Below are 16,014 nucleotides of genomic sequence, written 5' to 3'. Positions count from 1 at the left end.
CCTCTACTGCTTAATTTGTATTTCCCTGGTTACTAGTGAGTTTTATACATTTTGGTCATTTGGATTTTCTCTTCTGTGGTTATGTCTTTATATTATTTGCCCATGTTTTTGTTTGCCTTTTCCTTGCCCATTTGTAAGTGCTCATCTAGTGCATGGTATCATTACACATCACATATAATATGGAGTAGTATAAATATTAACTCTTTGTCTGTAACCCACATGGCAATTTCCCCTGTTTATTACATATTATTGATAGACTTTATTTTTTTGTCACAAAAAAATTGTTAATTTTTATCACATAGTTTTCCCTGTCTTTAGTCTTCTATTTTCTTTTCTTCCCCCTATCCCAACTCTCTTTCTAAAATAATAAAAAATAATTTAAAAAATAATTTTGATCAAAGTCTTTAGTGAAAATTGGGAATCCAATTTTGTTTTCCCTTTGAATTAAAACATGACATTTGTCACACATTAAATTTTCATCTCAATTCTTTTCTGTCAGTCTTCTTTATTCTTATTTAATGCAGTTATTTTTATCATATTGACTTGATTCCAAGGGCTTTATAGTATGTGCTGATACCTGGTGAGTAAAAGTAAAGTTCTTCTCATTTTTGTTTGTTTGTTTGAAAATTTAATCCAATTTTAAAAGACTCTTGTGATTCTAATATGAGTTTTATTGAATTTATTAATTTAAGAGATTTATATTTTTACAATAGTATTGTATCATATGTTTAAATCTTGTTCAATCACTTTTAGTGACATTTTCATAGATTGTTTCTTTTTTCTTATAGGTCTTATACCCTTCTTGGCAAATTTATTCTTTTTATTTTTCCTATTGTGAATGAAATATTTCTCCCATTAGACTTCAAGGTGCTTATTGCTATTAAGTTTTGTATATTAATCTTGTTTCCAAATACCTTACTAAAATCCCTCTTTGTTTTTCCTAATCTCTGTGGTTTCCTAGGAATATAATCATATCGACACTGGATCCTCCAAGATAATCTTTAGTAATAATGGCAGTAGCCATTCCCACTAGTTCCTGATTTTGATTAAAACAGCTTATGATTTTAAATACTTGTAAGCTTTTCATAAATAATCTTCATTGTGTTTAAATAGTTTCCTTCAATTTCTATTTTACTCAAGAATCATTAGGAATGTCTACTGAATCTTAATAGCCCTTTTAGCATCTATTGATATGATCATGTTTTCTTTAATTCATTTGTGTAACTGATTGTGTTAATAGATTTACTGAAATTAAAACACTCTTCAATTCCTGGAATATGATCCTCTTTGCCATAGTGATTAACCTTTTTTTTTTTTTTTTTTGGTATAGCGCTAAATTTTTATTTAGAATTTTCATCCATATGTATAAATGATATTGATCATGGTTTTTTTCTTGTTTTTTGTCTTGTTTATCAGGTTTTTATATTAATGTTATACTAGCTATATGAGTTAGGGAGTTTTTACTTTTTAAAAAAAATTGGGATACTTTAAATCACATTGAAATCATCTTTCATGTCACCCTAGTACTTTTAAAACTATGGATTTTTTAAAAAATCACTTTTTCTACTCCTATCTGATAATTGAGCTATTAACATTTTAAACTTTGTCTTGGATCACTTTTGATCATTTATGTTTTTCTAGGAAATTAGCCATTTCCTCTAGATTTTCCATTGTGTTGCTACACAGTTGCATGCAGAATTTTAAAGTGAACATCTTTCTATCTTCATCTTACTTAATTTCTTGGCATCATTTAACATAGTTGAAGACTGTACTTCTATCTTAAATTTATTGATTAGATGTTCTTGATTCATATCTTTAGTGTGATAATGCAGAGGACTGTATGATGGGTACTAATGGAAAATTACAGGAAATATGAAAATTTAGTGAATTGTTTGTTGACTTTTTTTCTCACTATTACAGGGTTCATCTCTATAATTATGCAATTTGCTACCCTTTTCCCCTTTTATATTATTTTGGAAAATTACAGCTTTATAGTAGACAGCAGTAATTTGTAAATACTGTGGCTGATCTATTTGACAACAGTGTTCTAAGAGAATGGAGTCACAGATACACTTTTTGTAAAGCCAAGAATCAAGCATTTAAACCAAAGGGAAGTTAGTGACATCATCTCTGACTGAAAGACACAGATACACCTCTCTGAACAGATTTTTCTGTGTCCTTCAAGACCATAATGTAAAATTACACAATACGATTGCTAATAATTAATATGAATTGTCTACTTTCTATATTAAAATAATACTTACTACAACATGACTCGATTAAACTGGGATTTCTGCAAAAGATAATAGATGACTCCCTGAACATAAAGTGAGCCTCCAGAAAGACTGTTACGACAAACTGAAGCATAACCTCAGATGCAGCAGCACAGCTAAAACAGGACAGCTCAGAGAGTCTCCTCCAAGCCCACCTCTGGTGCCAGGGGACTGCATGGCCAGCAAGGCAGTGAGGCAGTCACAGAACTACAGCTGAATGGTTTTTAAACATGACTCGTAACCCTCCCTAAGGTAGAAGAGGCCATCTAACTTGATTTATGTGGTTTAAATCACTGTTCCTTTATTTAGCTTCCTCCTATTTTAACAAATTAAATTATGCAGTGAATTACTGTCATTAAACTTGAAAAATATTTCCACTGAATGAAAAACTTCCTATGATAAGCCTCCAAATATCAAGGAATGAGTCATAGTGTTTTCTGCATAAAATTTCCACCTGGATATACACTTTAAACATTAAGCTTTTAACAATAATGTGGAAATTGGTATCACCAAGTGCAACAGAATATCCTACCTTCTTAAATACCATGTACTACTTATCTTGATTCAAATTCATTCAACATCATTTATGTAACTTGATCACAGTGATGCTCTCAGGGACTGTAGTGTGTAGGATCCTGTATTAAAGGGTCTCAAGCGGCTAGGCTTTTAGTGTTCATATAAATTTTCTGATTCCCTCCCCTGCTGTCAGCTGTCACACTTTATTGTTTACCTGTCTCTAGCAGGACCCTGTCGATGCCGATACTTATGATTTGTTCAGAAACAGAAATCAGATAACCAAACTTGTTAGAATTAGGTGTGAAGAGTAAGTAGACACTGAAGATGGGGATCTGAGCGCACTCACTTCTAAATAAAGTCGAGTATTAGTGACAACTCCCCTTGCCTTCTCCAGGTTGGTGATGCTGCCACAACTGAATTCTAAACAGGTAAAGTGCAGCTAGATGTTTCTGCTAAGTAGTAAATAAAATATTCACCTAAATTTAAGAACTCATTAAAACCTTTAAAACTCTTTGCAGAGGAAGAGTCTAATAGCACGTTTCTAATGAAGAGTGTAGGATCACAGTAAGAAAGGTGGAACTATATACATCAGCAGCTGGCTTAATTAGCTTCCCATAAACTTATTAACAAATTAGGTTACAAAATACAAAAGCAATTTAATGAGTCATCATATGAGACACTGAACTCAAAGCTGAACTATAACATGCTTTTCAAAATACAACTTGCTTAATTACCCATATGAATGAATCACTAATATTTCAAGACTGCTCAACAGTTTTGGATACCTATTTATGTAATGGTTGTGCTCAACTGCTGAGTCAAGCAATGAGTAAGTGCCCTGGTTAGGGAGAAGCAGTCTTCAAAAACACCATGTGACAGTAACAATAGAGATGTTTCTCGAAGGTTCTAGAAATCCAAGATACATATTTCAAGAGCCAAGTTATCTTGTTTTATCAGTTCAGATGCAGCTAGATTTCTATTAGATGTCATTTTTTTAAGGCAGACATGATAGAATTCTGTGAATTTATAAGAGGAAGTAACAGCAACTGGTAATAATGCTTATGTAAAGGGGTTATTAAAATAACAGCTTGCTACAGCCCAAGGCTGCTGAAAAATTTGCACAGATGGGAAAATATTTGGGCACAACGCTTTAACAAATTTTAACAACTGAAAATGTGGGGAGAAAAAACTTTATTCTGAGAGTATAACCTTCTTACTTTTGAGGTGTTAAAATTACCTTTTATGAGATGATAGTTTTCAATTTTGTAAATGTTCTTACACTTAACAAATTTTAACATTGATAATTTCACTTTAGTTTCCACATTTGGGGGAAATTTTACCTTCTCCTGTAAAATGTAAGAATAGGAACCACTAGAACATGTATAAAACCATGCTGCTGTGATTTGCAGTGAAATGCTTTTAAAGAAAAGTATTTTATGACCACAGACCAGGATATTCAAACTTCTGGTGAGAAAGGTTTTTCCCCAGAGCCAAAGTGAGAGCAATATTATATTTCTCCCTACTCACAGGTGAGGAGAGAAGAGAGAAGTAACAATTTTAGACATATACCTTGTAAAACTTCTCAAAACCACACCTACATTTCTAACCCTAAAATTAAAATTCCTACTATTGTTCAAGAGAAAATCAAGATCACGTAATTGAAGCTAATGACATTACATGTAATAAACTAAAAATCCAGGTACCATGCTTAGTGTGGTGTCTGGTACTTAGCTTTGATGATTATTGGAAGAAGAATTAAATATGTCTGTCTCCCAAACCTTCTTCACATATAAAGAAGGCAGAGGGAACTGACTGCAATGTACCTTTACTAGACAGACTGAATGACAGCTATTACTATAAGAATTGTAATATAAGATGAAAACTAAACAGACTCTTGGGCTAAAAAATTAACAAAAGTTCTAAAGATTCTCCAGTAATTTTATTTTTCAAACCTTTTGTAATAAAGAGGATTAAAATGTTCATATTGACACAGCTTTGAACACTGAACTATTATCATTTTAATGTAAATTCGGATATACTTTATTCCTAATTGACCTTCAAACTGTAGCAGTTCATGAGTTTGTTTAGCCATAAGTGTTCTTGCCACCCCGCCCCACCTTGTCACTGAGTCAGATGGCTCAAGATACATATACACAACACACGTAAACAGACACAAACAAGCCTTTTATGAAGTAAACAAATCTTTTATAAAGTAAATAATTTTTCCTTGTTGGAACTTTTTATACCCAGTTCCCCATCTTTTCTGAAATTTGGATATTCATATTTATAGGCAACAATATTTATAAAGTAAAGAGTTTCTCTTTGAAAACTCAAGCAATTCTTGACAGCAAGATTTTTCTTATTGATCTAAAAAGAATGGAATATGGAATTCCCAAAAGGGGAAAAAAAATCACTTCAAATGACCAAAACAGAAGAGCACTAAAAAATAATACATTTAACAGTGTAGGGAGAAAATACTAAAATATAGAGTCTGTTGAAAATATTGATGTTCAAAGAAACAGCTTTGGACTCATTGCCAAAAACTTAGATTTTTCTCAATTAATGAAAAGCAAAAGTGTTAGTTTTATTATAGGAAGATATATTCTTTGAAGTCAGAATGAAAGAGTTGTTCAATTTGCTTTCTATATAAATGAATATACAAAGTATCAAATATAAACAGTAGTGTAGCAAGAAAATAAATTGGCAGAAATAATTATTCAACCAGTAGCAATAATAAAAACCACCATCTGAAAGATCTTCTACACACAAAGAATGAAAAAATATTGTCATAAGATTTTACAGCACACAACTCAATTCCACCCTACTTCACTACTATTATACTTCTTTCTTCTTCAGTATTAGTGGGCCCACATTATCTCCTGTCAATTCATTGTGTTTATTGTGTGAACCATCACAGGCAGGAAACTAGAAAGGAAAAAAAAATTACAATTGTTATTTTTAAAATGATTCAGTAAGTAGAAAGATTTGTGTAATGCTCTTACAAAGAAACTCCATTAACTTTAAGGGGGAAGAACATATCAGATAGCTTTCCTGAGTAACAGATGTACTCCACATCTAACCTAACTACATTCCAATACTACAGCAAATCTAACAAGTTTAGTTAATTTGTCACTTGGTAGATTTTAAATAAAAAGCTCTGGATGATTCCATCTAAGTCAATATAACAGTCGTCAAAGGGAGTCAAAATAAGCTGTTACTCTCTATAGAGCTGTAAATTTGAGCTCATCGCTTCACTTATTTTAAATTTAAAAAGAATGTAATTTAAATGCAAAATAAATTATTTCATAATGTTTTCTTACTATAAAACTCATGCATACTCTAACATTTCTTTAAAAATTTAAATATATTTTTAAAAACTTACTCATAGGTAACAATAATCAACATTTTGGTATGTCTTTCCTTCTGTACTTACTTTGTGTATTCTTTTTTTAAGCAAAATTGGGATCAAACTGTAATATGCTTCTTGTTTATATTACATCATGCTCCCATGTTATTATATATTCTTTAAAAAACGTGATTTTTCATAGCTTCCTTATATCCCATCATTTGTATTATACCACACTTTAATCATTCCCCTATTATCAGATATCTAGATTGTTTCTAAAATTTTATTACAAAGGATGCTGTGATGAACATAATTGTACTTAAAACCTCAAACAGGCAATGCTCAAAGTAGAAGAAAACAGATCTCATCAATGACTTATAATACCCATCACTCCAAATTCTTCTTTTTAACTTCCACAATAAAAATCATCCGTAATTACACCTGCCATTTACTAGCTCATACTATATATAAGGCGCTGTGCACATATCATCTCACTAAATCCTCAGAAACATGGTATTGATTTATTATCAGATTTTAAAAAACCCCTGATGATCAGAGATTAAAGACTAAGTCATATACTGTTAAGTGGCTGACATCAGATTTGAATAGTTTATTCCAACTCCAAAGCTTAAGCTCTTTTCCACTAAGCCTTATGTTCTCTCAAAACATAAGTGTTTTAAACTACATGTTACTCTAGCTAACTGCTGAACACAGTGAAAATAGATTTCTATCCTTCCATGCTGCTGTAACTTTCCTAATGTAGGAAGTTTATTGATTATAGGAGGTGAACTTTAAGAATACAGACTTTCAGTGATGAATACTATGGAAAAATCTCTCATCTCACGGAATCATAAAACTGAGGATTTAAGAAGCAAAACAAGCCTAACTGCACAAAATTTCAGCATATGTGTAAATAGACATCTTACCGTCTTAGAACGCCAACACCTACAATAAGCTGCTTTAGTAAGACACAAATCTTCAATGTTTATTTCATTCACCACTTTGGGATTTTCCTTTTGTATTTTAAGATTAATCAAGCTATCCTTCTGTTGCCTTTTCTTCGGGAGGAACGGACGAACTGCAAGGTAGCCAAGTAGCGCGAGCACACCAAGGAAAGGCAATAACCGAAGCCATTCTGAAACTAAACATGCACAGATTTGTTAGAATCTGTGTGCTCCTGTAACAGAACTCAAATAGCATGTCTCATCCTTGAGCTTATCTTTATCTATTCTTTATTTCTCATCTTAAGGTCTTAACTATTTATCTGTAAAACTGTGAATAATTAACGATCAAGACACCTATACCCAGGACCACCTTGTTTTATTTGTGGGCTAACTTGAGACTTTTGAAACTAAAAAACCTAATTTTCAGAAATAGGTCTTCTATCAAATATGCTAATTATCCTCACTAAATATATTTGTGTTTATCTTTAATTCAGGAATTATGCTCACCATTAATTATAAACAAAATTCAATGTGTGATACATTTTATAGGTTTAAAAAACATTTCCACCATGTCTAAAATCATACAATCGAATATCCATGGTTTACCACTGGTTTATAATTTATGACAGAACATGTCTTCAATGCTTTAATTTACATTTTTGGTAAGGTATAGTTTTTTCTTTTAAGGCACAGTAATTTCTGAAGAAACACCTAAATGTTGTGTAAAACTACTATTTTAAAGAGCTAACTGAAATTTTCACATACGTTCTATTCGATACATGTTTTCTTCCATAAGAGTTCATTAAAGCTTTCTGTAGTACTCAACACTGTCTTAGAGGGATAGGGAATGTAAGTAATATAAATGAAACACCAGGAAGCCAAGATAAATATTTCAGTATGCACTTATCAAATGCTAGTTAGCGCCCGGCCTCTGCTAGGCTCCGGAGGGAATCCTTTCAGTCCTTCAAGAGTTACCACTTGATGTCCTTCAGTAAGTGCTAACTTGGTAACTTGCTAATAAGCACTATATAGAAATAGCTTAGTGGAGAAAGAGAAAACTTGAAGGTCACGTGCTAAGGCATGCTAATAAATGTTAATGGCAAATGAACAGACCAAGCTAAGAGTGTCACTGTATTACCTCATTTAATACTGTGTTGGCTTAAACAACTGCATTTGTTAGGCAGCATTAATATTCCCACTTTTCATGTGGGTAAACTGGAGCTTAAGCAGGTTTAGTCCAGGACAGTAAGTCCAAAGTCTGTTTTTAATCACCATCAATCAAATTCAACAGATCTAAAATTTTATCTGTTCTTCTGTTGGTAAAACTACTCTCTAGAGATAACTGTTCTTCTTGGTTAACTATTGAAAGAAAGACTAGCTTAACACTAACTCTTCCAAAATGAAACTTCACTACAACACCACGCCAAAGGTTTGTTATGAGTTCTAGACAAAACAACCTATTTACATATGTATAGCTCTTATAAGAGTGCCTGGCACAGAGACGATGTATGATAAATGGTAGCTTTGATTAAGAAATTACAAAGATTGGTAGCAAATTCTCTGAAAAAAAATATTTTGCCAATTCAACCTGACAATGCTATATGGCAGAAATCTTTGGGGACAATCTTTTAGTCACCAAATGAAACTCTGTAAGGATAAGATGTTGCAGTCAGGCTGGCTGTTCTATTCTCATAACTGAAGTGGAGACACTCCACATAAATCCTTTGAATGAATTAAAGTTCCAGAAATGACAAAGAACTTTTTCTTGGTGGGGAGGGGTCTATCTAGAGTTCTGTGCTGTCCAATATAGTAGCCACTAGCCACAGTTTTGATTTTATTTTAATCAGGTATGGTAAGATGACAGACATGGAGACAACTGCCTTGAAAGGAAAGTTTACTTACAATTCCCAAGAGGAGGGCACACACCATGACACACAGGACCACAACGGAAGTACAAGGATTTGCCAGAAGGAAGGTGAGAGGAAAGGGCACAAGTGTTTATTGCGGTTTCTATGGAAAAGGCAAGGTAGGGTAAACTGTTTAGGATTGACTAGGTTGAATAATTTCAGTGGGCTCTGGGCTGTAGGGCTGGTCCCTAGTTGTCTCAGATCTGGCCCTGGGGTGACTTAGGGCAGGGGAAAAACTGGCATGGTAAGTGAGAGTTAGGGAGAGGAGGTAATTGGAGTGTAGGCTTTGGATTGGTTGCTTGCATATGAAAGGTATGCTCACAGGCAAGTAGTTTATTATCTCTATGAATTAGCTAGTCCTGGGAGGGGGCAGGTTCTCCCTGGCCAGCAAAGACCCCAAGATGTCCAAACATCACAAAACATAGAAAATAAAAAACCTGATTAATGCATATGTGTGGCTATTTAAATAAATTAAAATTAAGTAAAATTCAAAATTCAGTTTCTAAGACACAGTCATATTTCAGCAGCTCAAGAGCCAGGTGTGGCTAGTGGTTACCATTATTTGACAGCACAGAAAACATTTCTTCATCACAGAAAGGTTTCTGGATGGTGCTGCCATAGACCACTGTTTCTGTAAAGACCAATGTTTCCATAAAGTATGACACAGCAAGGCTACTTTGACAGCTTCAATTCCCACAAACATCCCATTCCTCGTGTACCTAAAGCTGGCCAAAGCTACTTATTACTTAGTGGAAGGTTTCCTGTGTTCTTTGCATAAGGAATTCCTTCTGTCTGCCATGCCTTTCTACCTGTGGTCTATCAGACCCATTTACGTGGACCCTTTAAAAGTAGGGTCAAACACTGCCTCCTCCATAAGTCTGCCTTGATTTCACAAAGCAAAATTAATCACTCCCTCCTTTACTTCCAAGCCCCTTTCCCTCAGTTTCTTTTATTATACCACTGTTACCTGTTTATAAAGCTGACTCTTCCATAAGCCTGCATGTATGAAAAGGAGCTGTGTACTACTCTTCTGGCACAAAGCAGATACCTCATAAATGTTTAATGAGTAACGTAATGAATGAACGAATGTAGAGCATAAATGTCAGTCCCCTTCTCACTCACCATATTGTACTGTAATTACTTATTTACACGTATCTCTAGATCAGGCAATCAATATCTCAGACTGTTACTGGCCCCAGCATCCAGTATAGTATCTCAAAACACTAGTTATTCAATAAACGTTTGTTGAATGTAGAATAACATTAAGTATTTCTTGGTATATTACAAAATTTACAAACTTAAAAAGTAACAAGAGGTTAAGTGACTCAAAGTCAAAAAGTAAATGAATAAGAATGTAAAGATGAAAAACCCTAACTTAGATTCTTAAGTTTAGCATTTCCTGTCTTAACTCACAAATTTCAAGAAATAAATGGTGTTAACATGGTTTTAAAAATCTACTTCAGAAAATATTCTTCTAATATTTAATTCCTTCGCAAAATACTACTCTGTAGTAATACAGTGATGAAAGTACTATTATTTCTTACAATAAAGTAATAATTTATGCAAGTCTTATTCAGTAAAGCCTATTTTTTAAAAGATGACAAACTTCAATTTAACTACAGAAAAGATTTATAAAGGAAAATAATACAGCCTATAAAGCTCAATTAAATCATTTTATGTATATTTATTAGGGCTGATTTTTGGTAGAGAAATATGAAGTACAGAAAAACCAAACAAGAAATTTAAAGAAGAACTTTAAGATTGGCTATTTTCTATGAACCTGTCTGATATATGTTGAGCTACTGCAGATATATTAGCTACTGTGAAGGGAAATCTATTACCTACTAATTACCTACTAATTATTAGGTATAATGTGGATTTTGTGCAGTATATTCTAAAATTCTTTTAGGATTATCAGAAATTGCATTTATTTTACAAAATTTAGAAAAGTATAAAAAATAAAATAACTTTTAATCAGTCAAGGGTTGGGAACATTCTGTTGTATTTCGTTTCCTATTCAAAAGGTTGCATATAATGATACCATAAAAATAATACTGGCAACTTGGTTGCTGATACTTTCATAACATTTTCTTACGTGTCATTTATGGGTAAAACATATAAATGAATTTCTTTCTAAACTTTAGAAGGATGAAAGTAAAATATTTTCAATGAATGGCTTTACTATTACCACTTAAAACCTAATACAGACTATTCAGGACTAAACGGCCAATAAAATGAAATTAACAATCAATTTAAAAATCTTTTTTCCACTCAGTACCATAAATAGAACTGTGTCCCAGTATCTAGAACATTGCCTGGCCCATAGTAAGTGCTCAGTAAATCTTTGATGACTTGAGGAATTCTAAATTGCAAAGTAGTTACATGGATGAAGATGTTTCAATGACACCTAAGTTGTTCTCCACAAAGGCTAGTATAATCTTTAATTACACTGACTTTTAAAAATAGTTGGCCTAGCTAGGAAGAGGGGGGAAAAAACTTCCACAGTTTATAGTAACTATGTAAATATTTTCCCAAATTCTCAAAAACAAAAGTTTTCTAAAATAAAATTCTTCAATCTTTCAGAAATAACCTTTATTATTTACATGTTAATAAATGCAACTCTAGTTTGAACTTGATCTTAGGTATTTAGCTGAGTTGTGACAAATATACTCCTGGGAGCCTTCACTGAAAATGTATAAAAATATGTAAAATATCTCCATCACCTCAGAAAATATTCTGCCCTCTTCTACCCTATCTCCCCACCACTGATTCTTATAATCAGAGATTCTTTCACTCAGTATAACATTTTTGAGATTCATCCGGTGGATCAGTAATTCATTCCTTTTTATTACTAACCAGTATTCCACTCTATGAATATACCATACTTTGTTTATCCACTCTCATATTGGTAGGTACCTGGGTTGTTTCCAGTTTGGGATTATTATAAATAAGGCTGTTAAATAACATGTTTGTATAAGTCTTTTTGTGGATAGTTTTCAGCTCTGTTCAACTTCTAAACACTTTGTTCAAAACTGGCCCTTTCTGGAGCTAATGCCCTTGAAGATGTTAGCTCTGACATGTCTGTGTTACTCTGGGAAAAATATTATTATAGTCTTAGGATTCACTGCCTTGTCTTAGGAGTAAAACCATTATGTTTCAAAGAAGCTAACTAGTTCAAGTGGGGAAGAACTACTATATTCAAAGTTTCAGAGCTAGCTTTTAAATCTAGAAGTAAACTGTTTCCTGACTTTTGAATGGGGAGATTTTTTTTGGTTGTTCCCATATTTAAAAAGTTTATATGACAGGGAAAGCCTTTTTAAAGGTCAAAGTATTTGAATACACTATACTTTCAAAAGGTAGAATTACACTAATTTACCTTAAAAGCCTCACTCTTAAAAATGTGACCTAAACAAAGATAGATATGTTGTTTTGATAGGTAAAGGCTGCCTATAAATACTGTATGGTAATTAAGGATCTCCAGGTGTTTACTAAGAATGCAGAGTCATCATGAGAGAGTCAGTTGTTTTAAAAAAAAAAAAAAACTACTGGATCTAAAAAGGGAAGGAGAAACAGTCAAGAACAAGGTAAACTGTAACTTTTTTTGCTCAAATTGTCATAAATAGAAAATGAAAATATTTTTGTCTAGCAGACATTTTAAACAATTATGTTGAAAAGTTATCTTTCAGGTTTTTATTTCAACAAAATTCTAAGCTGGATTCTAAAAGTAGCTCATTCAAGAGAGCCAAATGTCATTAGCTATTACAACCTAACCAGACAGGGAGACTCAGAGTGGAAATTGGTCACTGAAGCTTTTCTTCCATAGTGCTCCAAAATAGATCTGCAACTGTTATACTGTCACTGTCCAGTACAAAACAGACTCTTTTTTCACAAAGTAGTTATTACAAACATGTTAATGTTTCCTAAACAAATAGGCAATACAATGAGAACTGTACACAGGCTGCAATGGGACTTAAGTTAAATATGTACTATTAAGGTATTTATCAAAGTTGTCATTATTTCTAAGAAGCAATCTTCACATTAAATATTTAACAGCTTTAAAGAGGAAGCTACTCTATATTATTGATTCAAGAGGGAAAAAGTTTAGATTGAGTTTCCTTAATGCCTTTAATAGGAGTTAAATATTTGTTGACAGTAGGAATCTTTGGGGGGGGAAAAGTTTGAAAATCTAGCTACTAAATCAAATATACTTTTTTTTAATATATTTTTATTGATTAAATACACTTTCCAATCTGCTTCAACTACACTCTATTTACAGAATATTGAAACTAATATAAAACCAGCCACAATCAGAATCAACAGACAATTCAGAATTCAGGTTAAATCGGACTGTGGTGGGAGTAAAGAGATTTTTTGTTTTCCTTCTTGAGAGTTAAAAACTCAGCAGTTAATTTATGCAAGTTAGTAAGGTAAATTGGCAACTGGGAACAAATGTTACAAAATGATCATATTCTTTGTACCTGGTATTACTATTGAGTGAATATATTCAAGGGTATAATTCAAAGGAGAAAAAAATAACAATTGGTACAGGGCTACTTATCACTGATCGCTATGAATAAAAAAGATACATAAAAACATTCCAAATTTCCAGCTGCAGGGGAATGGTTAGACCTACTGTGATGTTAATTTAAAATAAGATTATATACATAGTTGTTAGAACAAGATGAGGAATACATTAAAATATGTAAAGTGCTTCAGTAAAAGAACTAAGGGGGAAGAAGTCAATTTTACATAATTGCCACAATCAGAATAAACTTGTATAATCAAAAAACTACGACGTTTATAAACACTTGATTTGAAAGTTTTTTCGTTACAATTATGTTGCTTTTTTTTTTTTTTTTTTTTTGGCAGGGGAGGTAGTTAGGTTTATTTTATTTTATTTTACAGGAGGTACTGGGGATTGAACCCAGGATCTTGTGTATGCTAAGCATGCACTCTACCACTTGAGCTATATCCTCCCAGCTTGCTGCTTATGTTTAGATGTTTCTTTTTAATGTTTAGTCAGTTACAACCCTTTCTATTCAAAATCACCCTTTCTACCAAACCTCTTAACATCTAAAATGTTAAAATCTCACCATCCATTTGTCAATAGAGCAAATGTCTCTGACCATAATTCAAAGAATCTCTAGATTTAGAACAGTTTCTAGTTTATCGCATCTAAATCTATTCACCACCACATTGCCTTTTTTTTTTTTTTTTTAAATCTCTGAGAGGGCATCTCTCTCAAAGGACCCCATCTGTTTGGGTCAAGTATTCTCTAATTAAAAAAATAATAATAATTCCTTGTATGAGAGCTGAAATCCACGTTCAGACAACCTGCACTCATTTGGTCCTAGTTCTGACTTTCAGTATACAGAGAATAAATCTTATTTTTCTTCCACCAGCCAGCCTTCCAAATACAGTATTTTAAAGTCAGCTACCATAGATCTCCAGACTGCTATAGGCTAAGCAACCCTGTTAACTCAAAATTATCTGAATTCCTGTTTACATTCCCTGATAGTCAGGACATATGAGTTCAATGTTTGCTTTATCAGTATGTTTGGGTTTTTTTCCCTCCTCATCCTAATCAGTCCCTGGTCTGGTTTACAAATATCCCACTCACACTTAATGCTCAGAACCCAACAAAATCTTCCAAGTGTTGACTACATTCTGTTAATTTTCATCCTTCAAATGTGAAATCCAGAGTTGTGGATTCTATTTTCTAAAGGAGGTAACATATGTATAAAATGTTACATATATTCATTAAATTTCATCGTCTAATTCTTGGTCCATGTTACTAACCAAGGGATCTTTCCTCCAACTCGAGTGACCTAAACTGCCTCCAGGCCCGTCGTAACGGAAGTGACCTCAAATGCCCCCATTATCATGGGGGTCAACTCTTCCCTATGCGAATGGAGTTTATTTTCTAATTTTGTTACCAAAAAAAAAAAAAAAAAAAACCCCTGCCAAACACATATTACGTGTATATGTGTTTCTCTCCCACACGCTCACACCCACACGAAAGCTGGGGCGGCCTGATACACAGCGCCTTAGATAACGATGACTTACCCTGCTCTAAAATAAACACGCTGCAGGGAGCGATGGAGATGAAAAAGATGGGCCGGTTCCCAACTCAACCTTATCTGCAAACATCGGGTCTCCCACCAGGAAGGACAGCGGAGACAGCCACGAGGACCAGCGCCCGGGGCCTCCAAGCACGAGAGCCGGCCTCTCCCGGGATCCCCAGCGGCGGAGCCAGCGCGCCCACCGCCCTCGCAGCGCAGGCTCACCGGGTCACGCGCCAGCCGCCCAGCTCCGCCCCGCCCCTCGGCCCCAGGACTTTTAGGGGCCCGCCCCCACCCTCCGCCTTGGGAAACTTGCAAGGATGGGGACTGGCTGGAGGCTAGGATTACCTGTGAGCCGGGCGAACCCGGTAATGCTCTCGGGGACTGGGAGCCGCTTAAGATAGGCGGGGAGCTGCACCTTCACGATGCGGGCCACGCTCTCCAGCACCATGCTGGCCAGCGGCGTCCGCTGCTCTCGGGACCCCCGCCGCTCTCCGGCCGAGCTGCCGCGCCTGCGCCGAGAGCGGAAGCGGCCGGCGGGCGCTCGCGGCCGCCGGGCGGGGGCGGGGCTGCGGGCTAGGAGGAGCGGTGACCTGCCCGGCGCCGATTGGCAGCGGGCGAGTGACGTGCGCTCTGGAGGCTGGCGAGGGGGCGCGGTGGCCCCGGAGCGGAGGGACGGCGAGGCCAGCCTTGGCATCTGGAGTTGGGCGAGGGCCCTCGCGGTGGGCCTTTGACGTCGGTAGACTTTGGCGCCCGCAGAAAGGACATTGTGTCTGATGAAATAAAGCAGGGAGAGTGTTTTGTAACCGGAAAGTGCCTTAGAAAAGTGAGTTTCTCCTGGCGTCTCTTCTAACTTCAGCCCCTCTCGTCTCGGCCTCTTCTTCCCAGCCAGGACCCTAGGATTGCGTATTCCCTGCAGAACACCCTTCCCCTCTGTCCTAGCGGTGCATAATTTCGCTCTCGCCA

General features: G+C 35.0%; 1 protein-coding gene across 1 annotated transcript; it reads right to left on the bottom strand.

Annotated features, from left to right (window-relative positions):
• Positions 1-4,709: 4,709 nt before the first annotated feature.
• CISD2 (CDGSH iron sulfur domain 2) lies at positions 4,710-15,532 on the bottom strand. The gene is made up of 3 exons (XM_032460933.1): positions 15,397-15,532; positions 7,062-7,276; positions 4,710-5,714 (listed from the first exon to the last, which is right to left on the bottom strand). Exons 1-3 carry the CDS (start codon positions 15,497-15,499, stop codon positions 5,625-5,627), a joined length of 408 nt encoding a protein of 135 aa, XP_032316824.1. The 5' UTR covers positions 15,500-15,532; the 3' UTR covers positions 4,710-5,624.
• Between the last annotated feature and the right edge of the window lie 482 nt (positions 15,533-16,014).

This window comes from Camelus ferus, chromosome 2, assembly GCF_009834535.1.
Source record: "Camelus ferus isolate YT-003-E chromosome 2, BCGSAC_Cfer_1.0, whole genome shotgun sequence".
NCBI classification, from domain to species: Eukaryota; Metazoa; Chordata; class Mammalia; order Artiodactyla; family Camelidae; genus Camelus; species Camelus ferus.
This window is presented reverse-complemented; position numbering and strand designations above follow the sequence as displayed.

What these genes read in the sequence shown, in the direction of transcription:
- CISD2 (XM_032460933.1), bottom strand. Translation starts at nt 15,499, where the DNA reads ATGGTGCTGGAGAGCGTGGCCCGCATCGTGAAGGTGCAGCTCCCCGCC. An exon ending in CGGGTTCGCCCGGCTCACAG is followed by an intron (nt 7,277 to 15,396) that starts GTAATCCTAGCC and finishes GTGCATGTTTAG; the next exon opens with TTTCAGAATGGCTTCGGTTA. An exon ending in GGTGTTGGCGTTCTAAGACG is followed by an intron (nt 5,715 to 7,061) that starts GTAAGATGTCTA and finishes TTTCCTTTCTAG; the next exon opens with TTTCCTGCCTGTGATGGTTC.